This window comes from Suncus etruscus, chromosome 11 (assembly GCF_024139225.1).
Source record: "Suncus etruscus isolate mSunEtr1 chromosome 11, mSunEtr1.pri.cur, whole genome shotgun sequence".
Lineage (NCBI taxonomy): Eukaryota > Metazoa > Chordata > Mammalia > Eulipotyphla > Soricidae > Suncus > Suncus etruscus.
The window spans coordinates 99,957,148-99,973,327 of NC_064858.1; the positions used below are offsets into that span (position 1 = coordinate 99,957,148).

At 36.5% G+C, this 16,180-nt stretch overlaps 1 protein-coding gene across 2 annotated transcripts in view; it reads left to right on the forward strand.

The window, feature by feature from the left end:
* CNOT2 (CCR4-NOT transcription complex subunit 2) overlaps window positions 1-16,180 on the forward strand; it is a 112,109-nt gene that overhangs the window by 75,042 nt on the left and 20,887 nt on the right. For both annotated transcript variants that reach the window (XM_049782753.1, XM_049782754.1), the window contains exons 4-6: window positions 1,845-1,911; window positions 14,342-14,489; window positions 15,340-15,522. In XM_049782753.1, coding sequence (XP_049638710.1) covers window positions 1,845-1,911; window positions 14,342-14,489; window positions 15,340-15,522 — 398 coding nt within the window. The remainder of the gene's footprint in view (window positions 1-1,844; window positions 1,912-14,341; window positions 14,490-15,339; window positions 15,523-16,180) is intronic.

A 16,180-nucleotide genomic window follows, 5' to 3' on the forward strand; every position in this document is an offset into this window, starting at 1 on the left:
GGCCACACCCGGCGGTGCTCAGGGGTTACTCCTGGCTGTCTGCTCAGAAATCGCTCCTGGCAGCCACGGGGGACCATATGGGATGCCAGGATTTGAACCAACCACCTTAGGTCCTGGATCGGCTGCTTGCAAGGCAAACGCTGCTGTGCTATCTCTCCGGGCCCTAGAATACAATTTTTCATATGTTTATATATGTGTGTATATATAGATTTATACTATTTTTAGGCATTATGGTTTACAAAACTGTAATTGTAACAGGTTTCATACATAAATCATTCTAGTACCACTGCTTCCATTAGGGTGTCTATTTTCCTTTGTTGTATCCCAATTTTCCCTTATAGTCCCTAAGGTATGCTTACATTTACTCTTATGTAAATATTGATATAATCTGGTATATTTACTATAGAATGATAATACACTTATTTTCTCTTTTCCCTAGGTATATGTTTCTTTTATTGTGTCCTCCTTTATAGGAAATGTTTTTCATTCTTGATCTAGATTTATGCCTTGTTTTATTTTCCTTATGTCTGGAGGAGTTTATTTAGTATTCTTATAATAAATTCTAATTTAAGAAAATAGAATCTAATTAGCTGTTGAACATTCTTTTGTTTTTCCTGCAGACTTATGGCAGTTCTGGCAGGCTCAGGGAACCAAATGGGATGCTGGGGGTTGAATCTAGGTCCATCATGGTCAATGCTAATGCTAAAGCTCTGTCTGCTATACTATTGCTCTGGCAATATTTATATTATTATATCATATATCATCTCATATTATGTTATATTATAAAATTTATCTTGATGATATGGACAAGATTTACTTATTAGAATTTTTAGTAGTTTCCTTAGATAAGAAATCTTTTAAACATATACTTACACACATTTTATTTTTAATAAATAAATTATTTTGTGTATATGCTACCACATTCTGCTTTATTTTCCACAAAGAAAAACTAAAATTTTAAATAGTATAGCATAAATATAAAATGCCTTCAAACAATTTGTTGCTAGCATGCAGCCAGGGACGTGGCTTAGTGTGTTTTTTGTTTTTTGTTTTTTTGTTTTTTGTTTGTTTTTGGATCACACTCAGCAGTGCTCGGGTCACTCTTGGTTCCATGCTCAGAAATCGCTTCTGGCAGGCTGGGGGGGACGGACCATATGTGATGCCGGGATTCGAACTACCGTCCTTCTGCATGAAAGGCAAACGCCTTACCTCCATGCTATCTCTCCGGCCCTGGCTTAATGTTTTATATGTGTGAAGATGTGGGCTTATCTCCAGCACTGCTAGGAGCAGGGGTTGATCCAGTAAATTAAATTGCGTCATTAAATTTATAACATTTGTATATTGTTTCTAAATTAATTTTTCTCTTTTAGTATTGAGTTAATTCCTCTTATGATGAAGTTGTGTGAGATTTCACTATCATTTTATTTTGGTGTAAGCTCTGAAACTGTTCTTAGAAAAATATGTAACTTTTCTGTTTGAATAATCTTATTTTCAGCTTTTAAAAATGAATTTAATAAGAATGAAGTAATTTAGGTAATTTTATCACTTGTTTTAGAGAATTTGATATACTATATATATGTCTTCATGTTTTTTTTTAATCTTTTTATTCTAAAGTGAAATTGTGCTGCTGCTCTGGTTTTATTTAGAATAACTTATAGTAATTAAAAATTAATTCTGTCAATACTATTGTATTCAATTTTGTCTTAAGAAACATTAAATTTGTTATATTATTTTGTGTTTTTCAGAGAAATGTAGTTGTGACTCATAATGTACAGATTTGTAAAGTATGAATGCAATGTTCTGTGTACTTTCCTTATGCTCTAATATAATTAATTTGTTTCTAGATGCTGGCATCACCGTCTACATCAGGTCAGCTGTCTCAGTTTGGGGCAAGTTTATACGGGCAACAAAGTAAGAATTTTGTATTTATTTTGGGATACTTTATTTAAAGAAAAAATATTCTATTAAATAAAGAACACCTAGTTCTGCCGATGGGCTTTTGTTCTAGGGCTTTAATGGAAAGATACATTTAGTTTTACTTTTCCATTTTCCCTTATATCCAGGCCAAAAAAAAAAACCACACACACATTATATTAGGCCTTTCTGATTCAAAATGTATTAGATATAGGACAGGTTGAAGTTTATTTCTGTGTCTTTTGTGTCTATGTTCCTTTGAGCTATTTTTTAAAGAATTTGCTAAACAAAAAAAAAAATCTTTTGTCAATTGAGGAAGTTATGTAAGACAATTACTAGTATTTGAAATATTTGTTTAGGAAATATTTCTTTAGCTCAATACTACTTAAATTCTGGTTTTGGCTCACACTTCCAACATTTTTTTCATATATAGTATTTGATTTAAGTATTGTGATTTTATAGCAATTAGAACAGTGCCTAGTGCATATAGTAAGCGGTCAATAATGCTAATCATCACTAAGGTTTGTTTGTTTGTTTTTGGACCACACCCAGTGACATTCAGGGGTTACTCCTGGCTATGCGCTCAGAAATTGCTCCTGGCTTGGGGAACCATAGGGGACTCCGGGGAATCAAACCGTGGTCCGTCTTGTGCTATGCGGGCAAGGCAGACGCCTTACTGCTTGTGCCACCGCTCTGGCCCATCACTATGTTTTTTAAAATAAAGTTAGAAAGTTTCCATATTGCGTATTAGTAAGATTTTATTATTATTTAGTATCAGACGGCTGACCTCTCATCTTTTAATAATTAAGTAGTTTCTACCTTCTTTTCTCTGTCTTTTGTGGCTTTGCTGTGAAATGCAATGTTGTTGTTCGTACAGAATTGGTAAATCTAAATTGCTTGTAGATATTAACAGTTTTCCTCTATTAATGAAATAACTTTGCAAACTGTTTACATTGGGCTGGAGAGCTAGTATTGCAGATCAAGTGCTGCCTTGACATGCAGCTGATACATTTTTGATACCCAGCACCACATGTGGTTCTCTGAGCCCCTCCAGGAGTCATTCCTGAGCACAGTCATGAGTATACTCTGAGCGTAGCCAAGTATTGTCCAGAAACCAAAAGCAGAAAATAAAGGGAAAAAAGTTTTTATATTATAAAAAGTTGTTTATTCACAAATGCTTGTTCTTGTTGAGGGAATGTTTAATTTTCTTATTACATATTACAAAGTCAAAAATTTTTACATTTGTTTTATAATGTAAAATCTAGTATTTTGTGGCTGTTACCATGGAAATGTCATACCATTGCAAATCTATCCTTTATGTAGAGTACTGCTAACATTTTAACCTATGATTCAACACAATAGAAAGAGATGTAGAATGTGAAAAAACTACATTTGAAATTATCTTGTGAAGAGAAATAGTGGCTAGAATGCCTTTCAGACTTAAAGTTGTACCCAAGTATTTAATTTTCAAATGTGAAAATGTAATTTCCTTTAAGATTACAGAATACAATGAGTTTTAAATAACTAATTGTGGTAGTTTTTATTGATCTGCGTTTGTCTAAATGATGATATCAATTATTAAGGTTATACAAGGTAATTAATACAGGTATCATTAGAAAAACTACTTGAAGGTACTTATTAGTTTAAAAAGAAGCCACATGGCTTGAGAAGTAGTAGTACAGTTGTAAGACTTTGCATGCAGCTGAGTCTGATAGTTGGAATTGAAAGCTCTTAAGGCAGGCCAGAGAGATAGCACAGCCGTAGGGCGTTTGCCTTGCATGCAGAAGGATGGTGGTTCGAATCCAGGTATCCTATATGGTCCCCCGAGCCTGCCGGGGGTGACTTCTAAGTGTAGAGCCAGGAGTAGTCCCTGAGCACTGCCGGGTGTGACCCAAAAATCAAAACCAGGGGGGAAAAAAACCCCAAAACTACAACTAGTGAATAAAAGCCAGAGGTTGGTTCCCAGTCTTTCTGAGTTAAAGTAGACATAAAAGGGCCAGATGGGGGGGCCGGGCGGTGGCGCTGGAGGTAAGGTGCCTGCCTTGCCTGCGCTAGCCTAGGACGGACCGCGGTTCGATCCCCCGGCGTCCCATATGGTCCCCCAAGAAGCCAGGAGCAACTTCTGAGCGCATAGCCAGGAGTAACCCCTGAGCGTCACAGGGTGTGACCCAAAAACCAAAAAAAAAAAAAAAAAAAAAAAAAAAAAAAAAAGGGCCAGATGGGATGACGTAATGGAAAGTATTTCAGTAGACTAAGAACATCAAACACTGAAACTTGAGGGGCCCAATTAAATAAAAGATAGAAAGAAAAAGAATAAGCAGATGGGAGTATATATATATATATATTATTCATATGACAGATATTATGATGCATTGGAATTAGTGGTTACATTTTTGTTGTTTGTTATGGTTGTATGTGTTTTGGGGCCAGATCCAGTGGTTATCCAGTAGTCAGGACTGTTGGTTCTGTCGGGTGTCACTCCCAAAGGTATTCAAGAGAATTATGTGGTGCCAGGAATTGAATGATTATATTCAAAGCAAGTACCTTAATACCTCTCTGCTGTCTCTCTTGCCCCAGGACTAAATTTTTTGTATTCAAGTACATTGTTTCACCATTAACTAAAATCTGTAACGTAGGTTGGCAAAGTTCATTAGGAATTTGCACTATTAGAGGTTTACTTGATGCTGGAGTGATAGTACAATGAGTGGGTAAGGCACTTGCCTTGCTTACCATCAACCCCGTTTCAGTCTCTATCATACCATATGATGTGTCTCTCCCGCCACCCTCCTCCAGTCCTATACCACCAGAGTGATTCCTGAGGGCAAACCCAGGAGTGACCCCTGAACATTGCTTTTTAGAGCTTTATTATTTATTTACAATTTGATTGGAGACATTTGAAGTAGAAGTAGAGAAGAAAAAGAGATGACAGAGTCAATTAGATAAAACAAGGTAGAGAAAATTATTTAGAATGAATACAGACTTAAATAGATCTACATTTTGCTGGGTTTGGATGAAATTTGATTGTCGAGTAAATAAGGCTACCAAGGAAAGGCTGTAGTGCAGGTTTAATGTAGTGTTATTATCTCCAGACACATAATTTTTTATCCAAGAGTTCATGTGAATTCATTCTACCAAATGATAAACTTGAAGCCAGTAAAAGGAATCTTAGTCATCTAGTCAAGTTGTATGATATTCTTTACTTCTCTTGGGTATTTATATAAGATTTTATCCACATTTTACAGTCTTAAAAAATTTGGGCCAGAGCTATAGCACAGCGGTAGGACATTTGCCTTGTACGCAGCTGACCTGGGATGGACCCAGGTTCGATCCCCAGCATTCATATGGTCCCCCGAGCCTCTCAGGAGCGATTTCTTAGTGCAAAGTCCTGTGTGCATCTGGGTGTGGCCCCAAAACAAAACAAATCTTTGTGATCCTTGGGGCCAGAATGATATCATAGCACATAGGGCATTTGCCTTGCATGTGACCTACCCAGGTTTGATCCCTGGAATTTTATATGGTCCCTCAAGTCTGCCAGGAGTAAACCCTGAGTACCCACCCACAGGTGTGCCCCTCCTCCCTAAAAAATTTTGGGATCTTAAAGCTGTCAGATTATTGGAATAAACAAAGACCAGTAATTAGTATATCTTCTGTATATTCATTAAAATTAGTGGTGTATAGTTGGAATGAGGGTATTTTAGTTATCAACAGAATTTAAGACATGGGGACTGGAGAAAAGACAAAGTGCAATTCACGAATGTTTGTGTGTCAGAGACATAGGAAATAGTACAGCAGGTAAAGTGGTAAAGAACTTGCCTTGCACACTTGATCTAGTTTTAATCCCTGGCACCCCACATGATCTCCTTACCCCAGCAGCAGTGATTCCTCAACTCAGCGCCAGGAATAAGTCTTAAGCATGGTGCCCAAACAAAGAAAACCAAAAAATCCATTTACTAGTGTTTCGTACATGCCTGTTCCGTGAAAGACACATCGGTTCACTAGCTCTCTTAAGTGATACTTTTTACACATTTATATCTGAATTCTCAGAGAGAGAACTTGGACCTCTAGCTGTTAAGGGAAATAAACTTGTCTCTCGATGATCTGGACTTCTGACTGAAAATTGTGATATACTCATGTGCTTTCCAAAAAATCTAGTGATATATTTTAAGAACCAATATAAAAGCCACTTTTGCGAAAAAATTAGAGAATAGGTGGAATGGTTCAAAATTGACACCATTGACAATATGACTAGGAAAACGATTCATTTTGGGAACATTAAGAAATTGTAAGGCCAGTTTGTAGAGCCTTGAATTAATACTGGGAATTCTTAGTCAAGCATATGTTCTGATTGGGAAAAGGCAAGTTTATATATAAATGTTACATAATAGCCTACAGGGTTATGCATAAACTATAAGGCTGAATGTTGAATATTAAATGTTTGAAGAGAAAGACATAGTAAATTGCTGAGAAGTGTTCAAATGAAGGTAGGAGTTAAATTTAGTAGTTACTTTACTCAGTGCCCATTGTTTTTTTTTTTTTTTTTTTTTTTTTTTTGGTTTTTGGGCCACACCCGGTAACGCTCAGGGGTTACTCCTGGCTATGTGCTCAGAAGTTGCTCCTGGCTTGGGGGACCATATGGGACACCGGGGGATCGAACCGCGGTCCGTCCAAGGCTAGCGCTGGCAAGGCAGGCACCTTACCTTTAGCGCCACCGCCCGGCCCCTCAGTGCCCATTGTTAACTGTATTTCACTGTCTAGATACTTTGTGTAAAAGACGATTCTTTTATCTATGAAGATGTGCATAGCTGTTGTATTAATGCATATGTTTAATGAATGTCTTTTTTATGTTAATACCCTCAATACTCTGAACATGATGAGCACTCAGTAAATGGTTGTTGAATGTATGAACAAGATAGGGCACCTACATATAACTTAGTATGTAGGATAAGTGTATATACTCTATAATACTGTTGAGTTGGGGGAAATAGTTTTCTGGATATTTCTGCAAAGCAGAAATAGTTATATATCTTGAATAATGGGCAGAAAGAATTTACATGAGGTCACTTTTGTTTTTTATTTATTTATTTTGGGTTTGGGGTTTTGGGACACACCCGATGATGCCCAGGGGTTACTCCTGGCTATGAGCTCAGAAATCGCTCCTGACTTGGGGGACCATATGGGACACTGGGGATCGAACCCAGATCTGTCCTGGGTCAGCTGATTGCAGGGCAAACACCCTACCGCTGCACTATCACTCCGGCCCCTTGTTTTTATTTTTTATTTTATTTATTAATATCTTTATTTAAGCACCATCATTACAAGCATGTTTGTAGTTCGGTTTGAGTCATCAAAAAGTACACCCCTTCACCCCAGTGTAACCTGGTCATGAGGTCATTTTTGAATTGATTTTAAGGAGACTATGGCCAAGATTGCCTTAGTTATTAGTAGAAACAATGTGTGTAATATGGAATGGATACTGAATTGGTCTTGTTTACTAAGCCAGAGAAAATCTAGTAGACTATTTTAGTTGAGAAGTATACTTACCATGATTATGAAGACTATATCCCAATATATTTGTTTCTTTTTTAAGTTTAAGGACACAGCTACAACAGATATTTTAGATCCTCATTTTCTTCAGAAAATAATTATTTTTCTGGTGAAAAGTATAACATCATTAAGACTGTCATCTTTGCTTTGAGGGCTACTGGTTGGCTTTCTTTTTACAGGCATAGTTTATCTTTTGCATCCCTTAGTCCCTCTTTCCTCCTTTCAACCCCTTCCCCTGCACTAATACTTGGTATTTACCTTATGAGATGTTACTTGAAGAGCTTCCTGTAAATTGGCTCATTTCCTCTTCATAGCAGCCTCATTCGATTAAGCAACTTGTCCATCGTTATGTAGCTAGAAGAGACAGGACTACATTACTTTGTAAACATAACTGTGTGAACCTGTAGTTTTATGTAAAATTGAATACTATGTGTTCGTTAAAGTCACAAATTTGCACACAGTTCAAACTGTAAGTACTAATTTCTAGGTTTGAAAAATCTGGACCTGTTGATTTATCTTTAACTGAACCAATGATAGAATTTATCAGTAATGTTGCTTAATATCATGAGGAAAGCATTATTTTAGAATCTAAAAATAAAGAGTTGGCCATGCCTTCATGGACCTTATGTTAATGACAGACAAAAAATAATTTTCTGATAAGCACTATAAAAATTGAGTCTGGTTAGTGTCTGGGCAAATGGAATTAATATTTTACATGAACAGAAACTGTCTTTGAAAAGGTGATCTTTGGATAGAAACCTAAAGGTTGAGATGGGAAGAGCTTGGGAAGACCTACTGTCAGCTGGTACAGAGGAAATCAAAAGGTCTTCGTCAAGAGCCCATAAGAAAGAGCTTAGTGTTAAGTTAAAGGAAGAGTGAGAATGCTGGTATAATGAAGGTTAATGACTAATAGGTGAGAGATTGTGGAGCTTTTTAAAGATCAGAATGAATCTGGATTAATTGTAAACTTCATGTGTAGGATATTAAGATACAGCTTCTATTCAACAAATCACGTTCTATATACAACAAATCACGTTCTATATAAAATGGATCGGATGGAGTGGGGATGAATGGAGAAACAGTTGTCAGAAAGTTAGAATGACTGGACTTATAGTGGAAGTGTTAATAAAAGTGAGTAAGGTGATTAACCATGCATCACCGCATATAACAGACCTGAAACAAAAAATTTCAAAAAGATTTGGATTATTATGGAAATAGAGCTAATGTGGTTTAGTGATGTTATATATTACAGAGAGGGGTTAAAAAAAAAAGTGATACTTAGACTTTGAAATGTTTCACTTTGTGATTGAGTGCCCTGTAACCTAAAACGGAATTTTAGGTTAGACTTACAAAGTATGTGAGATTCCCCATAGTATTTCCACAACTACATTTACCAGTGGCTATAAAGGTGCAGTCAAATGTCCTTTGCAACTCTCAGCAGCGTCCCTTTATTAAGGATTTGGGACGTGTTAGCTCCTCCTGGTACCAAGAAATAAAAGTACTCCTACTTTCTTAATTCATACATTTAGCTATTTGAAGTTCTTGTGTGTGTGTGTGTGTGTGTGTGTGTGTGTGTGTGTGTGTGTGTGTGTGTGTGTGTTGTTTCATTTTGGGGTTTTTTGGGGCCACACTCGGTGACGCTCAGGGGTTATTCCTGGCTATGCGCTCAGAAATTGTTCCTGGCTTGGGGGACCATATGGGATACCAGAGGATTAAACCAAGGTCTGTCCTAGGCTAGCGTGGGCACGACAGACGCCTTACCGCTTGTGCCACCACTCCAGCCCCTGTTTTATTTGAAGTTCTAGTGTTTTTATCCACCTGAATTTATTGCTAAAAAGTAATTTGTTGTCTGATTCTTGATTTGATTCCTCCAGAAAACATTTTTCTGATCCCAAACCTAATTTACTATCTTATTTGTGTTAGTAATTTCTTCCATATTCATCCACAAATATTATGCATGTACATTGCAGAGAAAAGAAAAAAAGGATTAAAATGGAAGTCAAGTTTTTGTTTTTGTTTGGAGGGGGAGTTGTGGGTTTAATTTTGTGAGTGAGGTGCTGTGACCAAACCAAGACACTTTGCCACATGCAAGGCAAGTGCTCTGTCTGCAGATCTCTAGCTACATCTTCATTCCACAAGTTTTTACTCCATATTGGAATCTTGAGCACATAGCTTGATGTTGGCTCTTTTTGGGGGGGAGGGGACTGGCTATATTGCATTTTTTTAAATATATTTTGTATGTCATTAGTATATACTAAATTTGGAATATTTTTGGATGACATTTATCCAAATATTTTTGCTGACCTTCATAATTCTGGGACTCTGATAAGAATGATATTCAAGTTGATTTTCCTGTACAGGTTAATGATGCTCTTTTATCTTTGGTCTGGTTTTACACACATCACCAGTAAACTAATGGTCTCTGTACACTTTTGTGTCTTTAAATATTTCTATTTTGGTGACAGAATCAGTCGGTGAAATAATATAACAGATTATAGCTGGCTAGGAGCAGAGTAGGTTCAAGATAATAAGATGTTCTGTTGATGGGGCAGACAGTGAATTTCAGGAGAATGCTAATTGTTTTGGGAATGGGCAGGAGGATACTTGAATTCTTCTAAGAGTCATCTTCAATAAAGATTTTGGGAGACTTGTTTAAACATGAGTATTCAAGAACCTGGTTGCTATATTGAATTCTTCCTTAATATTTTGGGTATCATTAAATTGATTTCTTTTGTCAAATATTAAATAAATTCAGATACATCTTGATGTATTAAAGGGTAATCTGTTTCTGTCATGGAAATAATCTATAGAAACATTTCTTAGATTGCTGAAAAAGAGAATGAACAATAAAGATCTGATTCGTTCTTTGTTGAGAAACCCATCAAATAAGAGACTAGAACGTATTTGTTCCTTCCCAAGGTACAGTTATTCTGTATCCTCATTGTACTAAAAGAGAAAATGGATTCTGAATTACAACCTGTTATTTGCTTTTTCACAATATTGTTCTTTTTATTATTTATCTGTAAAAGAAGATTCTCTGTAGGAGAAAAGGAGATTAAGTAGTACGCAGCTTGACAATATGATTTGTTAGGTGTTCAATACATTTTAATTCCACTACTCTCCCAGATACCTACTATATACAATTCAGGTATACATATTTGCATTCACGCTTATATTTTTTCACTTTGCAGTTATATGACTGAGAAGATTTTATGACCCATTTCTTTTAGCTTGAGTGTTTTCTTAATATGACCCTTTTGGAGATGATTTTCTGTGATGTTCTTATGATATTAGTGAAATATTCCCTTTCCTAGATATTACTAAGTTATTATAATTATTTTTGATTCAAGTAACTCATATTTAATGACTTGAGTATATTTTGTTTTCTAAAATTCTTTTTTTGTTTGTTTGTTTTCGGGTCACACCCGGCAGCGCTCAGGAGTTACTCCTGGCTCTATGCTCAGAAATCGCTCCTCGCAGGCTCAGGGGACCATAGGCTCAGGGGACCATCTGGGATGCTGGGATTCAAACCACCGACCTGCATGCAAGGCAAAACGCCTTACCTCCATGCTATCTCTCTGGCCCCTTTCTAAAATTCTTTGACTATTTCTGTGTGGTCATAGGAATCATTTTAATCTGTATTTTAAAAATAACTAAATTATTACATATGCCTGGACAGTTTGAAGTGAATGCTCTTTTCCCTTCATTCTTTTTATTATATATTTTTATTTAAACATCTTGATTACAAACATGATTGTCGTTGGGTTTCAGTCATGTAAAGAACACTCCCCTTTACCAGTGCAACATTCCCCTTACCAGTGTCCCAAATCTCCCTCCTGCCTACCCCACCCCTGCCTGTACTCTAGACAGGCTTTCTACTTCCCTTATTCATTCATATTGTTATGATAGTTCTCAATGTAGTTATTTCTTTAACTGCAGTCATCACTCTTTGTGGTGAGCTTCTTGTCGTGAGCTGGGCCTTCCAGCCCTCCTCTCTTTTGTCTCTGAGAATTATTGCAAAAATGTCTTTTATTTTTCTTAAAACCTATACATGAGTGAGACTATTCTGTGTCTATATCCTTCTGACTTATTTCACTCAGCATAATAGATTCCATGTACATCTATGTATAGGAAAATAAAACTACTACATCTTTGAGTTCTTTAAACTCTCTTCCTCTGCTCTCAGCATTATAACTTGTTTGCTGTTCTTTAATTCATTAAAAACATAACTTTATATATTGTTTTGTTCTCTAAAAGTTTTTGTGCCAGTATTTGGAGGCTCCCAATTTAAAATAGTTCTGAAGTTGTAAAGATTTACAATGCAGTATGAATTTAGGTAAATATGTATATTGAGAGGGAAGTAAATATTTCTTAAATGAATTTTTTGTTAGACATTTTTATTACTCGAAAAGATCCAGAGGGTCCTAGAATTTTGGAGGTTTATGTTTATAGCGCTGAAGGTATTAAAGAGAGTAAAGGTGGGGCTGGAGAGCCAGCAGAGCCAGCAGTAGGGCATTTGCTTTGCATGTGGCCAACCCTGCATAGACTCAGGTTCGATTCCCGGCATCATATATGGTCCCCAAGCCTGCCAAGAACCACTTCTGAGTTCAGAGCCGGAAGTAACCCCTGGTTTTTGGTGTGACCCAAAAACCAATAAAAACCACTGAATGGATGGCAAAAGGTTAAGGGAAGAGAACAAAAGAAAGATTCAGAAAATTCTAAAGGAAAGTAAACATTCTAAAAAAGAAAAAGAGAAGTCTTTGAATGCCAAAGGCACTACTCACACAGGTGCTAATTTAGAGTTATATTGCGATCATAGTGCTGCAGCTAAGAATACTAGGTAGTCAGAGATCTAAATTCTAGTCTTGTTTCTTTGTGTCACCTTGGAGAAGTCAGTTAACTTATGAGACTTACGTTCCTAATCTGTAAAATTGGACTTGGTGATCATTAAGTTCCCTTTTAACTTGAAAATCATGTTTCTTGGTGTTTAGTGACTGCGAGAAACACATTCCTGTGGAAATTTGCATCAATAACTGAATTTAGAACAGCTAATTTGGGGAGAAGGATGTGAACTCCCTGAGGGTAGGAGCCTTTACTAATTTGTTCACTGCTCTATCCATCTCCAGTACTTAGCACAGTACTTAATATACTTTAGGCACTCAGTAAATGTGTGTTGAATGGCTAATGTGAATAGTACCACTTTGGCATTTTATTATTAGAGAGGGCCGAGGAAAACTAGTGTACTTGAGAAGAGGAAAAATGCTGATTTCTTCTGAAGAAATCTGCCATAAATTGATCTCTTTAATCTTTTGATTTAGAGTGACTGACTAGTAATGTTCTCCTGTTCACAAAACTTGTAATGATCAGACAGTTGTATACTCCAGACTAATTCTCTTCATTTGACTCAAAAGCAGAGCCAAACAGAGATCTTTCTGGCACAGGACTGAGTGTGCTTTAAATATAGAAGCTATTTTGAGCTGGGTTCATTGGCCTTATTCAACTGAGAAATCAGTTAGGCTACAAGTTGAATACTTGTATTCAATATCCTAGTTCCAGAGACCTATAGTGAAATCTTCATGATCCACTGTTATCTCTAGTGGTACAGTAGTGCTACACTGCTATGCCAGATGTTGAACTTTGCAAAAATATATTAAGTAAACTAAAGTACATCACACTCTGCTTTTGGGGTGAGGGGCATATAGTTTTGAGATCTTTCGATTATTTTTTTGGATATCCGGTGACACTCAGGAGTTACTCCTGACTGCGCTCAGAAATCGCTCCTGGCTTGGGGAACCCTCTGGGACATTGGGGGATCGAATCACGGTCCTTCCTAGACTAGAGTGGGCAAGGCAGACTCCTTACCCTCCACGCCACCACTTCGGCCCCAGAACTTCAGATTTTTGATTTCTTGAATGTAACCAAAATTAGACCAAAAGGTCTGGTGAGTGTCACCTTTAATACCTAGCACTAAAGTCTTTGACATGTTCATTAGCTCTCACTCCATCTTATCACTTTTATCTAACCCCAATTTGGAATAGACTTGATTGCCATTTCATGGCTAAATATAACAACATTTAAATGTGGATTAGGAAGATAGAGGCAAGGAAGTTCATATACAGATAGACTAGCAACCTAACTGCTAAACATTTTTTAATTTGAGGGATAAAGGAAGAAAAATTGTTTTTGTATATCAGTAAAATACAATATGTCATAAATATCTGAATGTTAAGTCCTCAACAGTATTAAAAAAAAAACTATTGAAACATTCCAATAGCTGACCCTGGAATAACAGAGAAATTCTTTGATTTTGCTTGTTTGTTTCTTATAAATATGCCAGGTTATGTTCTTAGAAAAATTATTGAACCTTATATGTTGGGTTTATAAAAATTATAGTGTTGAGGATTGTTTGTATAAATAAAATAATAGAAAAGGAACTTTATTTTTCTTAATTGCATTTTAAAAAGGATCATATAAAAATTAGAGTGATTACAACACAGTAGTAGAGTTAGAGTAGCTTCTATAACTAAGTAGGTTAAAACAGGAAAATACACTGATTGTACATTTCTTCAAGACAGATTTGTGGAAAATGTTTTTCTTTATTAAGACTTTAAAAGCCATATCATTTTCTAGTCATTAACAAAGTTTCTGTAAAACAGGACTGAAAGGAAGATAGGAAATATAACTGCAGTATTTATTATAGTTTTAGGTTAGAAGCTTTTTATTAAAAATAGAGTCTCTTAGGAGTGAATTGAATGTATCTACTTACAACTTATATTACATGTTAGATCATTTAAAATGTTTTAAATTACCAATTCCAAAAGTTGGATAGCAATTTCATGTTCGATGGTAATGAATTTCCTTCTGGATTTTATTTTTTAAATAGGTGCACTAGGCCTTCCAATGAGGGGGATGAGCAACAATACCCCTCAGTTAAACCGCAGCTTGTCACAAGGCACTCAGTTACCGAGCCACGTCACGCCAACAACAGGGGTACCAACAATGTCACTTCACACGCCTCCATCTCCAAGCAGGTATTTATTAATGGGCCAGATGTTTCCCAGAAATGTATATTTGTAGATTAAGCATATTTTTTAAGGATCTAACCATTTGAATTTTTGAATTCATTGCTTTTCACTAGGAAAAGAATAATTGAATTCATTGAATTGATCACATGTATGTATCCTGCAGCTAATGTACCAGTTGTCAACATTTTCAAAAAACTAGTTCTTTTTTAAAGGATTGTTATTTAAATAATTGATTACTGCTATTTTACTATACATCTTTTTGTTAATGAGAGTAAAACAGATTAAATTATGCCTGTTAATATGAAGAGGGTAAAGTGACATACCCTTGATATAAAATTATTTTAAAATAAGTGCAATGAGGGCCCGGAGAGATAGCTCAGCGGTGTTTGCCTTGCAAGCAGCCGATCCAGGACCAAAGGTGGTTGGTTCGAATCCCGGTGTCCCATATGGTCCCCCGTGCCTGCCAGGAGCTATTTCTGAGCAGACAGCCAGGAGTAACCCCTGAGCACAGCCGGGTGTGGCCCAAAAAAACAAAAAAAAAAAAAAAACAAAATAAAAAAAAATAAATAAGTGCAATGAGACACATTTGTATTATTTGTAGTATCATTAGTTCTCTCATCTTAGAGAGAGATCATCTTATATTAGTTTCTTTATCATTTACTGCCCTTTTAAAAAGTGGTTTGCTTCATTGTTCTTTTCAATGCAATGAGCTAGAATTGCCAGACAATGAAAATTAGCAAGGTAATTTTTAGGTCTACTTGTGTAGATTCTAGAGTTAGAGCAATTAATTAATTATAGAGAATTGTAACAAGTAATTCTGGAGAGCTTATTTAGTTATAATGGCCTTCTTTTTCAGGGGTATTTTGCCTATGAATCCTAGGAATATGATGAACCACTCCCAGGTTGGTCAGGGCATTGGAATTCCTAGCAGGACAAATAGCATGAGCAGTTCAGGGTTAGGTAGCCCCAACAGAAGCTCGCCAAGCATAATCTGTATGCCAAAGCAGCAGCCTTCTCGACAGCCTTTTACTGTGAACAGGTAAGAGTTTATTGATAGATACTGTGTATAATTATCTTTTGGGTTACTTTAAAATTTGCCTTCTCTTATTCAGTACTGTTCTTTTGTCTTAAGTTTTCTCTCAAACATGCTTCATCATGCATTGACGACCTTTCTGCTAATATCACAACATTAACATTCCTACATTAAAGGCAGAGTGGGGGGTGATGGTTGGGGGGGGGAGAAGAAGAAGAGAGAGGAAGAAAGAGAAAGGAAGGAAGGAAGGAAGGAAGGAAGGAAGGAAGGAAGGAAGGAAGGAAGGAAGGAAAGAAGGAAGGAAGGGAAGGAGGGAGGGAGGGTGGAAGGAAGAAGGGAGGGAGGAGAAAAAGAAAAAGATAAAGAAAAAACAGCAGGTACAGCACTTGCCTTCTATATGACTGACCTGGATTCTATCCGTGGCACCCTGTATGCTTTCCCGAGCCTCTCTAGAAACGATCTCTAGAAGACTAAGAGTGAACCCTGAGCATGACCCAGTGTGCTTCAAATAACAACAAAAATCCCCAAAAGATGTTTTAAAAATCAGTTTTATTTTAGAAAGCTTTTTGTTGCTCGAGCATTTATTCTTGGGTTGCCATTAGGTAAGTTTTTGTTGCCTTCCTCTAAGAGAGGAAGTGACTACCTTCACTTGCCTCATATGAGG